Raw genomic sequence first — 16631 nt, 5'->3', positions numbered from 1 at the left:
CGCCATCTCTATGGGTCTCGAGCGAGTTCTCAGCAAAATGCGGAAGCACAAACGAGAACCAGCAGCGCTCATTGATGCGGTGAATGAAAAGAGCAACGCCAAGTTCTTCGACGATCATATCAAAAAGAGGTAAGGATCAACGCACTAGACGGGGGTAGGTGGCAGGTGTGGACAGTCCAGACCTATGCTCGTTAGCAGAGGGCGAGAGAGAGGACGCACAGAGAGAGAAAGAGAAAGAAAGCACAGAGCAATGGTCTCATTTTATGCATCGCCGCTTCGTGGTCTCACCATTCCGCTACTACTTGCTCTATTATATTCTCCAATGCCAGTAGTATTACTACATATTAAACTACGTATTAACCCTTCTTTGCCTGAATAGTCCGCACTGGGTTGACCGATGGGTCCACCCAAAGACACATGAGAGTTATGCTATGCGATTTGCCAGCGCCTCAGAACTAAGTGATGAGGACCTGCTAGAATGCCGCAACCTTGTTGAGGCCACCAGTCGTCAAGATTATGCTGACTCGGAAATGGGATGGGACGCTGATGCGAAGCTAGCTGAAATGAAGTTGCCCGAGCTGCGGTATGTAATGCTACTCGGGCCCAACGCTGTGCTCCCACATCCCACCACATTAACGCCGCCACCCTCATCATCACGGTCGATCCGCTCGCTGAGATCGCGGAGCGCGTCGCGGAGCGCGTCGCCTCTTCCTATGGCCATGTCAATGGCGCCCTCTACCCCATCACATGCTATCAACAGTACTCTTTCAGAGTTTAGGACATTAAATGCCAGCAGTCCATCGCCCGGCCCTGATGGTAGAAGCGCAACATCTCAACAGCCACAAATCCGGCCTGGCCTGCACGGGTTCATCTCGTTTATGCCAACAATCGAAGATGGATATGCAGTGGTTTATTGCTACGAGATTCATCTAGTGCAAGCGCTGCGTGGATCTGGCCTTGGCGCACAGCTGATCAGCCTTCTGAAAGACGTAGCGCGAGGCATCACGGGCGTGGAAAAGGTTATGCTGACGTGTTTTACGAGCAACCACAAGGCAAGGGAGTTTTACAGCGGCGTGGGGTTCATGGTTGACGATTTTTCGCCGCAGCCACGGAAGATGCGAAGCGGGAAAGTGCTATGGCCTGAGTATCTGATATTGAGTTGGGAAGTCTCCTGAACAAAGTTCGTGGTACCAGGTAGTCAGTCAGTCAGTCTAGTCAGCTACCGGGGACTTTATTTACATCCACAGTGCTGTCTGTCTATTGCTGTTTCAGCGGCACAGCGATAGGAATGATGGATAAAAGTATGCTGGCATGGCATGTTGTGTGTCGCGCAAACCCAGCAGGACGCGGGACGGTTGAGCCAGACATAGTGCAAAGCGGCTCCCTCCTTAAATTACGTTCATTATCATTCACATCTATCTATGCAGCAGGAATATGTAATACATGCAGGATGCATGAAACATGAGACAGACAGTCACGTCAATGCCACCCACATTCTTGCACTCTGTACCACCACATTGACTCCAAGCCAAGCTTGTTCTCGTATAGGCGAAGTGTGCCTCACAGGCCTCATGTTAGTCAGGCAGTTCAAAGACTGACAAGCCAGACAGCTCAAATGTCCCTTTCTGCCCACACAAAACAACAGTACAGTACAGTACAACAGTGCCTAAACTTACGCCCGAAAGCTCTGTAGTGCAAAATTCCTCTCTGCCAAGTCCACCAGGTTCCCTGCTGTTTGGGCTCCATCGCGCCTTTTCTGGGGCCTTGTTCTACGCCCAGTTTATGTAGGTAAACTGCGGATTACATGAGATTGATAGATGGGGCTAGCCATAATATGCTGAAGAGTAAATTAGATACTCCAGGAAAAAAGGAAAAAAAAAGAGGGAAAGGAAGGAAGAAAAACTTATAAAGAGCTTCTCTAGCCTTTCTCCTTTTGTTTTTTCCTATTTCTTTTTCGTCTTGTTGACGAGTAAAACACGAGCAAGCATTTGCATAAGAATTGTGAGCAAACACCACTGTAATACCTGTGGTTACTTTCCATCTGCTTGTATCCCTCCCCCGTCAAAGCCGCTGCTTTTATTCTATTCTTAGCCATCGCGCACTGCAGCCTCTCGCGCCTCAAGCTTCATTAACCCTTCGACATCTTCGATTTTCTTGTCTCGAGTCCATCTCCATCCTGTTTTCTGTCTCTTGACTTTTCAACTTCTCGTTTATACTCCCTCTATCACTATGGACTACCAACAACAACAGCAGTTTGGGAGCGTCCCCCAGCAGAAATCCAGCTGGCATGAAGGCTTCTGGTCCTGCTTTACTCCAGTTGGCGACTGCTGCATGGCAACATGGTGTCCTTGTATTCGTGAGTTCTCGATCTTTCACTAATCTAATCTTGGGATCTTGACTGCTAACCTTGTTTCATAGTTATCGGCAAGACTGCTGCTCGTATGCGTGATCCCAGCATGCAGAGTTATAGTACCTTCAACTCTGACTGCGCAATTACGTGTGGTATTAATTGCCTTACGGGCTGTGGCTGGATGTAAGCTGCCTTATTTCCTGTTGTTGATTAAACTAGCTACTAACGTCTGCCTCCTAGCTATGCCATGATCAAGCGTACCGAACTGCGTGAGCGCTACGGCATCGAAGGCAGCACGATGAACGACTGCTGCGCGACGTACTGGTGCATGTGCTGTGCCATTGTTCAAGCCGAAAAGGAAGTCAAGACACGCACGCAGGGCTTGCCTCCCGTGACCACTGCCTATCAGCCTATGCAAGATGGCATGACAATGCCGCCGCCAGCAGCAGCACCGCCGATGACGCAGAGTTAGAGCTGTCTAGAGCAGCCACCAGCTACGGTGCCTCATTAAAAGGGGGAAGGATGTGGAAGTGGAGCTGGAGCTGGAGCTGGAGCTGGGAATGAATTCTCGGCGGCGCTTGCTTGGGCCGTGGATATGCCTGAGATTTCTTTTTTGTTTGTCCTTAGTGCTATACCCAGAGGACGCCATGTCTTGGCTTTTCCTCGTTTAAATAATAAAGTGTCCGTGTTTGCAAATTTCTATAGGCCAGCCTTGCTGTATGTTGGTTCTAGGTAATCTTTGCGTTTCTATCTTCAACTTTGGATATATTGGGATGATGCTGATGGATACTGATGGGAGCCCATCTGGTAATATGTAGACTTAATTAGCTTGAGCTGGTGGCGCTGTTGATACACATGATTTTGGTATCGGAATCGCGCTTTATTGAATCATCATGACCATGGGCTGGTAGCTGATCCTTCATTACAACACAATCTAGGGGTGCAAAACAGGCCCCGGACTTTAACATTAGCGAGGAGCACGAGAACAAGAGAGTCTGATTATTTCTTTTATAACGCAAGTCTCCAATTGCAAATATTCACTAGGAAATGAGGGTATTGCATTCTGGACACAGCGTCGTCAGTTCCTTACCTTCACCTCCTGGGGACTTTGACTCACGATGGGATTTTTATCTCGGGCTGTATGAACTTGTGGTCGCCGCCATCGCACATCTGCGCTGTACACCCGCTTATTCATGTTCTGAAAGATCAAGTCAACAAGAACCATGCAGCACACATATACTGTGATAAGACTACTGGCCTATATTCCCATATTTTGGTCGAGTATTAGCTACGTAGAAGTCTATTGGGTCTTGTTAACACAGGTCATTTCGTCACGTCATATACAGGTATTGGCGTTAATGGCCAGGATGTTGCGTCTATACGTGACGAAAAGAGACAATCAAGCTTTTCCAAGCTGTGGAGGTTGTCTAGTACTAGTTCGCCATAACCTTGACTCTAGCTGTCAAGTTTAACGCGACAAGGGTAGTTGGCTTGATAGTCTCGTTAAGTGTAAGTAGAATAGATCTTGAATGTTGAATCAGTTCATTTATTAAAGGGATTACTTCTACACTACGTCCTTGGACTTCACCCCGAGGATCCATGATAGGGTTAACACCCTATCATGGATCTTCAGCCACAAGAGGTATGAATAAGTGGGGCATGTATGGGACGCCACTTAACCTGGATAGTGCGCCACGCAACGTTAAGCCTGCCGTTCATCTCTTGGGCTAGAAGGTTTCCAAAAGATGGTCACGGATCTTGAACTTGAATATATTTAACGTCTACGGGTGGTCACGGATCTTGTGTCAGTTAACTCGATATAAGCCGAGGTTTTAATGATGTGTGAAAATTGCCTTGGCCCCGGCCGGTGCACCCTAGTCATGTCCATATGCAACAGATACTAGACTAGACGTTCATGTTCTCCCTATCTATCAGACAGTTCTAATAGGGTGTGCAGACAACCCAGGGTGCCGCTAGTGATATTGAATCCCGGCTTCTAGCGCATGATGTTGTCTGCGGCGACATCTGTGAATACTTTGATGCACGACACACATCTGGGGAGCACTATGCGGATTGGCGCTTAACAAGCCTAGACTTCCGGCATTGTTTTTGATTTGGAACAACAGCGAAGAAGCACCTGCACAAAAGGTGCGCGGCAGCAGCCATTTGGATTATGGCAGATTTGAAAAGTGACGTGATGTTGGGACTTGGCACTTGGTTTGTATTCAAGCTTTTGCCTTTAGGAGGAGTGGAAGTACGTCGTCTAAGCGCACATAGGTGTTTTATTATTGCGTCTTCTGCACAGATACTGCTTTTCCAATAGGACGATGGGACGAATGGATGGGAAAATTGTATCGCAGGTCTTGGTGTGTATTGCTGTAGTTCCGAGTAGTGCTTCTTGTATCACCTGGCCCCGAAAGGCGTATGTACCACGTCTTTGTATGCTACACGCCATTCAAGATGCGCCGTCGCCTTTGGGGACTCATATATAAAGCTTGGATGTTCCCATATTCCGACTGTCTAGATCGAGCTATTCACCATATAGGAGCTTGCTAATAGTACCATTCTTGATTTGGTCGTTATTTTGGGGTTATTGTCTAATAGGCGCTTCAGCTGCATCAGCGCCACGGCACGACCTATAAGAGTTGGAGGGCTTTCAATCCTTTCTTCTTGAAAGCGCCAGGAAACATATTTGAAGCAATATGTCGCCGTCGTATTTTAGATATGGCTTCTATATAGAAGATATCCCTACTTGAAGCTGGCCTTGGCTGCCAAGCGTATCAATTACTGCTTATACAACAATGTTCCTCTGGATATCCTAATGGACAAGCTTGATAGGAGCATTGCTATCAAGATATATGAATTCACTGCCACGATATTAATTCAAAGTATTGAGGACCCCCTCTCGACAGTAACATTTGGAGGCCAAAACACGTCATGCAATAAGCAAATGCTACCATACATGTCCTCCCAGGTCTCCAGCCAATCACCAGGACATATGAGGCGTGCTGCATGGCGCTGGGATAGTTAATGAGTTGGGTGAAGGCTGAGTCTGGTTGGGCGTCATTCCCCTCAAAAAAGCCCTCGTTTTTCCAAATCTTGTTCCAGCTGTCTTTTCTTTGCTCTTTAACATTTATTTCGGCCATCCAAGTATTCACTGAAAAGCGAATATAACGACTATCTAGTACTGAACTTGTTCATCTTGCTTGCTCGCCTGATTGCTTTCTTTGCATCACGCATTTTGTTCGCTCTCTGCTGCTAGTTTGGTGTTTCTACAGTCTCATTGCACGAGCTCAGCCAATATGAGTGCGCCTTTATCACCGGCCATCGGAAGGCCGGCGAGAATACTCTCTCTCGGTACGCTACCCCAAGCTTGACCTATCATCGTGTCGCTAACTGTTACAGATGGCGGCGGCATCCGTGGACTATCTAGCCTTTTAGTTCTCGAGGATATCGCTAAACATATCCAGAAGACTAAGGGTCTCCCCGAAATACAAAAGCCTTGCGAGATGTTTGATCTTATCGGCGGTACAGGCACAGGCGGGTATGACTTTCATTAGTTATAGCTACATGCTGGAAGGCTTGCTGACGGCTTTGTCACAGGATCATTGCTATTATGCTAGGCCGGCTAAAAATGACTCTCCATCAGTCTATTCAAGCGTATGAAAGCCTTGCCGAGACAGTATTAAGTCCAGAACCGACAAACCTCTTTACGGAATCACCAGAAGCTCGTTCGGCACAGGTAGAAACAGCTATTAAACGTATGATTCGTGAGAACTGTGGCGAAACGAAATGCGCAGAGCAGCGATTAAGAGGCAGCCCTACCGCCGATACTTGTCCACATGAGGATACATTGTTCCGAGACCAACATTGCACTAAAACGTAGGTTTTACACAGAGACCCTACACCTAGCTCATCTAACATTTTCTCTACTATTCAGCGCTGTATTAGCCATGGCCAAAGTTAATGTTGAAGCTTCGCCTACTGTCATCTCAACGTATGATTCATCTGCAAGTTTTGCTGCGTGCAAGATTTGGGAGATAGCCATGGCCATATCTACAGCCAGTAACTTCATTTCAAACAAGATCGGTCGAGACGAAGAACAGTTCATCGATGCCAAATATGGATACAATAATCCATGCGAGGTCCTTATCGCCGAGGCTGAGAAAGAGTTCCCAGGCAGGGAGATGATGATTCTCAGCATTGGCACAGGCCTTGGTGATGTTGTGGAGATAAGCGACTCGAAAAGCTCTGTTTTCAGAGCACACTCCAAAGTTGCGACTACATCTAAGCAGGTTGACTTGCGACTGAGGGGCAAGCACAGCAGCACTGGAGGCTATTATCGATTCAACGTCGAGAATGGGCTCGAAGACGTTGCACTTCTAGACAGCCACAAGCCGAGTTACATTGCGGGACATACGAGAAACTATCTCGGCGAAAACAAGCATCTTGTTGAACACTTTGGCAGGGCTTTCATCAGCGGCGGCACTCTCCTGCCTTTGCTACAACCTAGCGAGCTGAAAGGTATCTAACATAAGCGAAAGTGCTAATGGACTTGTTGAGATGATAGCTAACAGAATGTCTGTCTATAGTCTACCTTGACGAGAAGGACAAGAAATGTCTATCGGACCTTTTCGTGACCGACCCCAGCATAGACAAGAGGGATATCGAAGAGAAAAAAGGCGGGCTGCTGAGAGACTGCTACAAATGGATCATCGAACATGCGGACTTTAAGCGCTTCAAAACGGATAGCGAATCTCGCCTTCTCTGGATTAGGGGAGACCCTGGAAAAGGCAAGACAATGCTTCTTTGTGGCATCATCGACGAGCTGCAGTTAGATCCATTGCTGTCGCTGTCCTACTTCTTTTGCCAGGCCACAGGTGGTGAAAGATTCAACACCGCCACTTCCGTGCTACGAGGGTTGATATATCATCTTGTAACCCACAACCCACAGCTCGTGAAGCATGTACGGGCAAAGTACGATCGCAAAGGAAATCAAAGGTTTAACAATGGCGACACGTGGCGCGAGCTCTGCGAGATAATGAGCGCTATGCTAAACGATCCCACCCTGGAACATACCGTCTTGATTGTTGATGCCTTGGATGAGTGCACCGTCGAACGCCAACGCTTGCTCACTTTCATTTCCACGGCCTCACCTGCCAAATGGATTGTGTCAAGCCGCAATTGGCTAGATATCGAGGAAACCTTCAATGATGTTGAGCAAAAAGTGACGATAAGCCTTGAGATGAATCAACATTTGGTCTCAGCGGCAGTCGATATTTACATCCGTCCGAAAGTGGATATGCTTGCGCGGAGACAGAGGTACGATGATGACACAAAAGCCACGGTTATAGAATATTTGCAGTCAAATGCCAATGGTATGTTTCTATGGGTAGCTCTAGTTTGTCAGGAGCTTTCCAATTCCCGGACCTGAAAATGGCACACGATAATTAGGTTGGGGTCATAGCCTCCTGGACTTGATGCTCTCTATGGGCAGATGCTGGAGAGTATTGATCAGTCAGAAGATGCAGAGCTGATCAAAGACATCCTTGGCGCCATGTCAACTGCGTACCAATCTTTAGCATTGGAAGGGCTATATACTCTTGTTGACGTACTCAAGAACTTCAGCAGACAGGTTATAAAAGACGTCATCAGCCTGTGTGGTGGTCCTTTCTTGGCTATTCGTGGAAATGTTGTTTCTTTTGTACATCAACCAGCAAAGGAATACTTGCTGAATAAAGGTTTAGCTAAGATACTACCTTCAGGTATTCCGTAACAGCACCACATTATCTTCGTGCGATCATTAGAAAGAAAATAGTTGAAACAGGTTGGGGTGCTTGTTGCTGGACCCTTAAGGGACATGATGATCGGGTGGGATCGGTAGTGTTTTCAAATGATGGACAGCGGCTGGCATCGGGGTCTGGGGACAATACAGTCAAGATCTGGGATGCCACTTCTGGCACATGTCTGGAGACCCTTAAGGGACATGATGATCGGGTGGGATCGGTAGTGTTCTCGAATGATGGGCAGCGACTGGCATCGGGGTCTGGGGACAATACAGTCAAGATCTGGGATGCCACTTCTGGCACATGTATACACTCTCTTGAGGGCCACGATGATCACATTACATCTGTGGTGTTCTTGGATAATGGGCAGCGACTGGCATGGGGGTCCTGGGACAAGACACTCAAGATCTGGGATACCATTTCTGGCACATGTCTGCACGTCAAATAGCAAAGGGAGTTGTCAGGGTTTCTTCTAACACTACACTAGATGGCGGTTTTAGCGATGGTCCCTCATTTCTCAGGACCCGGCATATAGGTCCTAGTAGACAATGTAATAGATATCCATCTCTCCAATTATCCGCAATATTTGTTGAACTTGAGCGGTGAGTTTCTTCACCTTTCGCGGAAATCACTCATATCACACAACGCGAGATTGGCTCCTAGAAAGAAATGGTCTTCCCCAAGGCTAACCACGGCTTTCTATGCTAATCACCCCCACGATGGACAATCGACCTCTAGAATAGTCAAGTCTCATAGCAAGTAGCATCTCCTTCTTCTCTTTATGGCAGATGCCTACTTGTCAGCCCAAATTTATACTTTTCTTTCTTCACCAAACTCTAGAAATGACGGGGAACTGTGTATGCCATGCGTACATGTCCCTTTCTACTCCACGACAATAGGGACATGTTGGCACATGAGTGTAAGGCCATACGAGCCCGGGCGTAAAACCCCCTGAGTCGTAGTCCTCAACAAGATACAAGATGAAGGAGTGGTAATACAAGAAATCCACAGCGCAAAGCGCCGAGATATGGCGATACCCAGCCACTCGATCTTTTTTAAACTAGCCAGCAGTACTAGCAAGCTATAAGATGTTCTTCTGTTTGCATTTTCTATGGATAGGGCCGAAAATAGTCTCAATTGTTTCCCATTCTTATGCACATGCCGGCTAGCATTCATTTCTAGACATTGTCTTAGAGAACATGAGTAAACATGGTCCAGCAGGAATATGACAAGCGTGCATAGGGCGAGGAGAAGCCCCCCCTCCTGTAGCAGCTCATTGTTACTTGATGTTACGGCTGTTGGCCGAGACTCACAGGGAGGGAGTCAGTCTGAGAAAGGGAAGCGGGAATGGGCCCTGTCAGAGACCCAAGAAATGACATTGCCAAAAACCACTGTAGACGGCTTTGGTTTTTCTCTCCTCTTTATCAAGCAATCAATTCCCAATTTTGGTCCAACAACATATCACATCTTAGCTCCTTCTACTATATGTCAGCCCTCGCCCCTCTAAGGCTATGCTATGCTATGCTATAAAAACCACTTCGCAAAGACACCATCTACTTGGGCATGTTCACAATGGCCTATAGATGCGGGACAAGACTGAGGGTGTGACAAATAATCGAGTGGAGGCGCACCACATGTCGTGTCAAGGGATTAATCGAGCTTGGGAGACTGAAAGGTGTTTCGTTTCGTCTAGTATGCTTGTGTTCCGTCTGACTGATGACGGGTTGATGTGCTGCTTGTTAAACCCTAATATACAGCATGTCACTAACACACTCAGGGTTTCGGACGTCCATTGTCTACGAGTCTCATCTGATGGCGGGAGGGCTGTCAAGAAATTAGACAAAGACTCATGGACATTCCACACTGCTTCTTCTGCGCTCCTGCAACTGCACTTATCTTGCCTAGTTCTCTGAGTTCTCTGCAGCCCCCCAAAACTAGCCATGTCTCACTTCCAACATCCAAATCACAAACGATCAAGCAGCAACTTCAGAGCCGTTTCTCACGGCATCTCGCCGATCCGACGTTTTGAGTCGCGAGACTCGATTCGTCGAAAGCCCGTCCCAATTCCACCTACCAGCAGCTCAAAAAGGCGAGGCAGATACCGCCAAAGCCACGATCACCAGCCCTCTGATGTCAACGGTGCAACATACGCCGAAGAGACAGCCGGGGTGTCTTCTTCTCCCCTCCCGTCTACTCATCGTGCTAAGAATCCATTAGAAAAACAACTAATTACCATCATTCCAGATCAGCTCGGCCAGCGCGCGCCGAAATCCGCAGATACCATGTCGAATGTGCCTCGGACGGTAATTGCACGGCCGGGCAGGCCAACAAAGCGCAGAACTTCGATATGGAGACAGATTGTTGATGGGTGGAGAGTTGAACTGTTGTGCTGTATTGTCAGCGTCTGCTGTGTAATTAGTGGGTTAAAGCATATTGAATGTACGTCAGCAGCTCAAGCCTAACACACGTTATACAGCCATTCTAGCTATATTAGGGACAGCCAACGGAACTCCGCTGTCGGCCCTGCCATACGAAGTCCCAATAAATGCCATGATACAGTTCCCAATCACCGTCGCCGTCTTCAGCTTTTTATTACCTCTGTCTTCGTGCATCTCACAGTGGAAATGGCTCTGGTTCTTTTCTGCCAACAAATCCAACCTCGGCGACTTCCAGAAATTTGATGCTGGCAGCCGTAACATACCGGGGGCTGTTTCTTTGTTTTTGGCCCTGAAGATGGCTTCCCCCGCATGTTTTGGCGCATTGCTTGTAATTCTGGCCGTAGCCATTGCACCCATTACCCAGTTCGCAGTGGCTTATACGGACGGGCTTGTTGTTGTACCCGCGGGCAGTGACATAGCAGCAGTGAAGACCTTGCAAGTTGTAGGTCCTGGAAGCGGGAGTTTAGACGTATTCACAGGCGCTGTAAACCAGGGCCTGAAAGTTTGGGACCAAAGTGGCTTGGACCCGAACATACCTGCGATAAGCTGCTCAACGGGTCACTGCCAGTTTCCACAAGTGTCTGCGCTGTCTGTGTGCTCTTCCATCCAGAACATTACAGACCATCTTGTCATATCAGAGGATACGGCTCTACTTCCAGACTTGCAGGATGACTGCTCGCTTGAGTATGATGCCAGCAGATATAGCATAGTAGCCTGCAAAACACCGCAGTCGCAGACGGTGTCATCCGCGTTTAGCCCCCAAAATGCCATCATATACTCGATGCCCGTGATATTCTCTCAGCCTAAAATCCAGGCTGGGGCCAACTCTACACCTCCCTTATTTGGTGCTCTAGAGGCCATTTTCTCGCTATGTGCAAACACCTACAATGTATCAGTTTCCAACGGCTCGATAAACGCCCATCTAATAGAGTCGTCGACGCTCCAAACCACGCAGGATTTCGCCGGAGTCAACGTAAACTGTACCGTAGCAGATGGCGAAACAGCCTCGTCTCCAGCCCTATGCCGCATACAGCCAAACCCCGGAGTCGCGGTTCTTGAGGCTGAAACGGGCGGAGATGGGTCAAGATATGTAGCAGCATATTCGGTGCTAGAAGAATTGGCTTTGGCTATGAACGCAGCTATTTCGGGACGTTGGTCAAAGTTGGTGATGGACGATACAGAAGAGGAGGGAATTAGTACTGATGGTGATTCTGCAGGTGAGAATCAAAATTCCTAGCTACTATGAAAAGAAGCTGACAGTATTCTTCTCTAGCAGTCAGTCAATCCTCCGTGCTGAGTGCAGATTATAACGCAGGAGTTGCACGCATAGCAGACGCCGTGTCGAATAGCGACTGGATACTGCCGACAAGTAACCAGAGTCTAGATCATACGACAGGCAATCAGCCCAGCATTCTGATACTAGCAGGCTCAATAGCCTCGCAACTGACGGCTGCGTGTGTTTTTTTCCCCCTCCCTGCCCTCTCCATGTGAGTCACTTGCTAACTTCTTTCTCACTCAGCATGAAAGATGCAGCTATCCAGGCTTCGCTGCCCAACAGCACTACAGCTCCAGTTGCCACCACGCAGGGATCCGCTCTATCTATGCAGCCTGTCCTTACTGTATCCTGGGCTGCCCTATCATTACTCATGTTCGAAGCCGCGGCTACGATGTTTTTCCTCTTTTTCACAATGATAGTGACTGCTTATAGAAAATCGCCTGTTCTCAAGAGTTCGGCCACCGCGCAGCTAGTTGCCTTGGGTGAGAGTGCTCGGAAGGCAGTTGGGGGTATCGATGAGGCGAGCATGCTTGATCGCAAGGCACGCGTGCTTAATGTCGTTTATGAAGATAGGTCATTAGTGTTACAGCCTGTGGATAGAGGAAAGATGAGGGTTTAAATACAGGAATAATGATACTCAGATAAGTTAAGCAAGCTCATCTCTCCGACAGCTGCGATTTACATTTTCACAGCTGCTGCCAGCTGCCCCTAATATTATCCCCCACTGTAGCTTGAGTGCCAGCCGTCCCTCACAACTTCGCGATGATATAGCCCCACAATTGACGCATGAAACTTGCTCTGAGTATAACTGCCTCGACCCCCGCTTGGGATGCTTCTGCATAGCCCAATTGCCTTGCTTTGCCCATCTTTTCCTACCCATTCGCTGTTGCGTTGTCTGCCTCACCTTCTATCGCCTGTTTCTGTCGTACCAAAAAATGGTCAATTTGCCCCTGTTCAAGCTTGGAGCCTTGTTTGTCCGGCATGTTTCCAAGTATGGTGCTGTAAGCCCCCTTCTCTGTTAAGCTACCCGCCCGCCCTAATGGCCTTCGCTAACCTCTGCTTATCTCTTGCGTAGAACCACATCAAAGCCCAAGCCCATGAGCACCCGCACTTCCGTGTCTTTGCCGCCCGCTATGGCCAAGTCATCCATCAGCTAAATATGCGCCTCAACGTCGCCCTGCTTCGCAACAGTACCCCGGCCAAGATCGCTCGCGATAAAGCCACTGCCCCGACAGTCAAGACTAAAGAGCAAACAGAGCGCGAAGCTGCTGCCGCCAAAAAAGCCGCCTCTGGGCCTGCATCTTCCTCTGGGAATATCAGCAATAGCAGCAGCCCAGGCTCACAAACGTCGTCTGCCACCAAGGAAGTGCCAACAAGCGTATGGCGTCGCAAATTTAAGCCATTGCCCGAGGCCAAGGCAGTTGACCTGTTTGCTGATGTGATAGGCGACAGCTTTATTCTCGGCGTAGCCATAGCGCTACTCCTATACGAGTTCTGGCGCTCGTCGTCTAAGCCGGATGCAAACACTGTGCGCTATGAGGAACTATCAAAGGCGCTGGCTGAGATCAAAGAGAGAGAGGAAAAGTTGGCCGAGCAAGGGGAGGCTCAGAGCAGACGTATTCAAACCCTAGAAGATGCTTTGAATAAGAGGTGGTCGATATTGCCAAGTCTATCGTCATCATCGCCACAGAGCCCATCGTGTGCTGGCTCTACCCCACCAGTCGCCTCGCCTAGTGCGTGAGAGGCCAGCATTTTGAGGTTTACAGCCCGGCGCGTTTGTACGCTTTTCCTAGAGGCTTTCCGTAACTTCTTCAGCTCCCTAGCCATGCCCCAAGTCCAACCTTCTTGAGTCCATGCCTCGTTCTTCTCGTGGCTACTGTACATATACATATACACTCCCCATTCACGCATCTGGTCTTGCGCCTATAGCGCATATCACCGCTTTTCCTTTTCCTATTTTGCCTTTCCTTTGGAACATACCATATAGATTTTTGGATTTTATGCCAGGTCCGATTAATATACACACATCTCTTCGTTTAGGGACATCAACAGTGTAGTTTCAGGTTACAAAGCACATAGATCTAAGTACGAGATGCATGCATAAAAGTATCTACATCAGAACAGGCAATTACCTTGGAAAACAAGAAAAAATTTATCATTAATCACGTGCTCCGTTGTCTTCGCCTTCAACTCCGATACCTCTACTATTTCTCCCTCAAAAGTAATCTCGTGAATAATGCATCCAACTCCCTCCCGCCCATCATGACATTTTCCATGGATCCAGTGTTTTGCACAACGCTGCGCAAACGACCGCCCTGGAACAAAGTCCCCTCCATTCTCAGAAAGGCTGACTCTGCTTGGCGCGGTAAGCCACCCAGCGTCAATATCGTTTCATGCCTTCACGCAATAATAAATCAGCTAACAACGGTGTGCATTTACCTGCCCCTTTAGAAAGAACCTTAACATTCCACGACATTGCCTTTCCAATTGCTCTTGAAACGGCTGCTGCGGTTCTAGTTGAGCCCCGTTCGGCTAGGGAGGCTGGCGCATCATGGGGAGAGCGTCTACAGAAACTGACCTTGGCATATGGCGGTGCCCACTCATTTGTTTTTTTTATCTTGAGCCATGGGCAATCTGGCGACCAATCCAGTGCAATGGGGGCCTTTCTGCAGTTTCAGATCCTGTGGGTTTGCTTACATTTTCCAACCCATCCGAACCTAAGCATGATGGTGGCTAACACTGCCTGTAGCACCCTAGAGTTCCCAAGCACCACCATCATCCCACTCACAAACATTGACAGCCTTCCAGAGGTAATCACCAGGATTCAAGAAAACTTTACCGCACGCCTCATTGAAGAAGAAGATGGGCCTTCGGCGGCAGCCACACGAATACTCTCGCATTGTGCCACTGGGCCAAGGCTTAGCGATCGCCATACCAATATGCTAGCCGATTTGACATCTAATCTTGCAGATGCAGCAGTGAAGTTCAGTAGCTCCGGCAGCCGTGATGTGCTTTCTAGTTATATTGGCGAAGCAGACGCCGAACGGGTTGTGCGCTTCTTTACGCGAAATACAGTTGTCTAGTTTGAGGTCTCTAGAACTATGATTGGCGGTTAGTTTATATGTAGTAGATGGGCAACATTGGTCTATGCCTAACTCTATTACACCAAATCTAACATCCACACGCACATCTAGTCGTGGGCAGTCAATTGGTCGAAAAAACATAACCCCATTAGCCAACCTCATATCGCTTGTAACAGTTAATTACGATTGCAATGTTCTTCCAGTCATGGGTGGAAGCTCCTGCAATCGCATTGGCTCGGTCAGCGCACAAGATATCATAGCCTAAAACGGTAAATTGACCAAGCCCAGCGTCAAGAAGCCGCAAGATTATCGCTTCATGTCAGCTGGAAATCCCCAACGGCTGGCTGTCCTGCTCCGTCTTCGTCTTGTCTTGTCTCCTTGATCTGCAGGGCCTTCTTGTTATTTATTTTATTTTTCCAACAGCCGAGTCTGTAGCGCCACGTTTTAACCCACAGCGGAGCCAACCCTACTGGCTTCCTCGACTCCAGACAGCACGAGAACGAAATCTGCACCTGATTCCAGCCCACATGCAGACGCAGTTTTTTTTTCTTTTTATCTACATGACCAGGGTAAAAAAAGCTGAGAAATGATTCCATTATTCGGCTGCTCGCGTTCTTTTTATTTATTTTTATTTATTTTTCCGTCGCTCGGAACTGTTGCAGTCCTGTCCTAATCTGGACTGCGATGTGCTGGCTAGCTAGAAACAGGGTTACAGTAAGGCGCAGAATCCAGTAGGCGATAGGCAGGATGGACCAGTGGACGGCTTTAACGAGGTGGTCTTTTTCCTTTCTTCCAAGATGTTGAAGAAACGGCTGCTCGGTACAGCATGCAGGTGCATCTTCCATTGGGGTCCTTGTTCTTTCTTTCTATCTTGCTTTCTGTCTTCTTCTAGTCGGATGCAGCCGAGCGTCCAAAATCTAACAGGAAAATGAGTAGGACCAGAGAGCCGGAGCTGCATGGATATGGTGCTTTTCCGAAGGTCCGCATACACGTGTATGCATGTATACCAAATGCGCAAATGTTCAGACTACAAATTGCGGACTAAAAGACTCGGGCCTCCTTCGCGATATACTCATGGCATGACCTTTGCGTCGCCAAGAAGATGGGAAAAGCTACTAATTCTTGGTATTGACGGAGCGACCTAGCTATGACACCACTCAACAATCCCATCCATGGATATATGCTTAGGGCCAGCAAGTTGCGGTGATGCCTCCTCAGCTCCTTATTTGCTAGGCAGCTTGCCTAGTATGGAAACCGACGGCTATGGTTTGCTCATTGGATTAATTGATACTAAAAGCAAAGCAGATGTATGGGCCAATAGCAGGCGCAAGAGGCATCTCTCTGTTATAAACACGCCTGTCTCCCATTCCCTCTCCCCTCTATGAAATGCTGTGGGATTCTTGAAGGGAACCTTGGAAGGAATCCGTTGAAGAAAAGCATGAAGAAAACGAGCCCCTATCCTACGTTTCTCCCAAACGAAATTGGGGATGGAGAAAGGAAGTGTGATGAGTTGACAATATCTTCACCAAGACAACTGGTACTATGACGACACGGGGGAAGGTTGGCAGGGCTAGGTTGTGGTTAAATGTGGGCCCGGATTGACTGTCTCGTTTCCAGCCCAATCACGGGCGACCATTTGCCGCCGCCACTGGGGGTTCTTTCCGACTTGCATTGCCTCGAGAGTGGAGCAGAGAAGAA

At 48.2% G+C, this 16631-nt stretch overlaps 5 protein-coding genes across 5 annotated transcripts; all 5 read left to right on the top strand.

Moving 5' to 3' along the window:
* Positions 1–37: 37 nt before the first annotated feature.
* On the top strand, positions 38–1175 carry HOO65_070383 (N-alpha-acetyltransferase 40; the record flags this gene model as incomplete). Its single annotated transcript, XM_071005083.1, has 2 exons — positions 38–129; positions 380–1175. The coding sequence occupies 2 exons, from the start codon at positions 38–40 to the stop codon at positions 1173–1175; spliced, it is 888 nt and encodes a 295-aa protein (XP_070857101.1).
* A 1054-nt stretch (positions 1176–2229) lies between these two features.
* On the top strand, positions 2230–2822 carry HOO65_070382 (Protein CADMIUM RESISTANCE 2; the record flags this gene model as incomplete). Its single annotated transcript, XM_071005180.1, has 3 exons — positions 2230–2356; positions 2419–2533; positions 2591–2822. The coding sequence occupies 3 exons, from the start codon at positions 2230–2232 to the stop codon at positions 2820–2822; spliced, it is 474 nt and encodes a 157-aa protein (XP_070857100.1).
* Positions 2823–5652: 2830 nt separating this feature from the next.
* On the top strand, positions 5653–8584 carry HOO65_070381 (Vegetative incompatibility protein HET-E-1; the record flags this gene model as incomplete). The annotated part of the gene is made up of 6 exons (XM_071004880.1): positions 5653–5707; positions 5756–5894; positions 5954–6232; positions 6291–6874; positions 6928–7728; positions 8178–8584. 6 exons carry the CDS (start codon positions 5653–5655, stop codon positions 8582–8584), a joined length of 2265 nt encoding a protein of 754 aa, XP_070857099.1.
* Positions 8585–10076: 1492 nt separating this feature from the next.
* HOO65_070380 (Optic atrophy 3 protein (OPA3)) lies at positions 10077–13591 on the top strand (the record flags this gene model as incomplete). Its single annotated transcript, XM_071004838.1, has 5 exons — positions 10077–10306; positions 10381–10439; positions 10613–11791; positions 12108–12397; positions 12926–13591. The coding sequence occupies 5 exons, from the start codon at positions 10077–10079 to the stop codon at positions 13589–13591; spliced, it is 2424 nt and encodes an 807-aa protein (XP_070857098.1).
* Positions 13592–14112: 521 nt separating this feature from the next.
* Positions 14113–14933, top strand: HOO65_070379 (uncharacterized protein; the record flags this gene model as incomplete). The annotated part of the gene is made up of 3 exons (XM_071005153.1): positions 14113–14215; positions 14269–14533; positions 14600–14933. The coding sequence occupies 3 exons, from the start codon at positions 14113–14115 to the stop codon at positions 14931–14933; spliced, it is 702 nt and encodes a 233-aa protein (XP_070857097.1).
* Positions 14934–16631: the final 1698 nt, after the last annotated feature.

This window comes from Ceratocystis lukuohia, assembly GCF_044167205.1.
Source record: "Ceratocystis lukuohia strain C4212 chromosome Unknown Supercontig7_pilon, whole genome shotgun sequence".
Lineage (NCBI taxonomy): Eukaryota > Fungi > Ascomycota > Sordariomycetes > Microascales > Ceratocystidaceae > Ceratocystis > Ceratocystis lukuohia.
The sequence above is the reverse complement of the archived record's forward strand: the minus strand, read 5'-3'. Positions and strand labels throughout refer to the sequence as shown.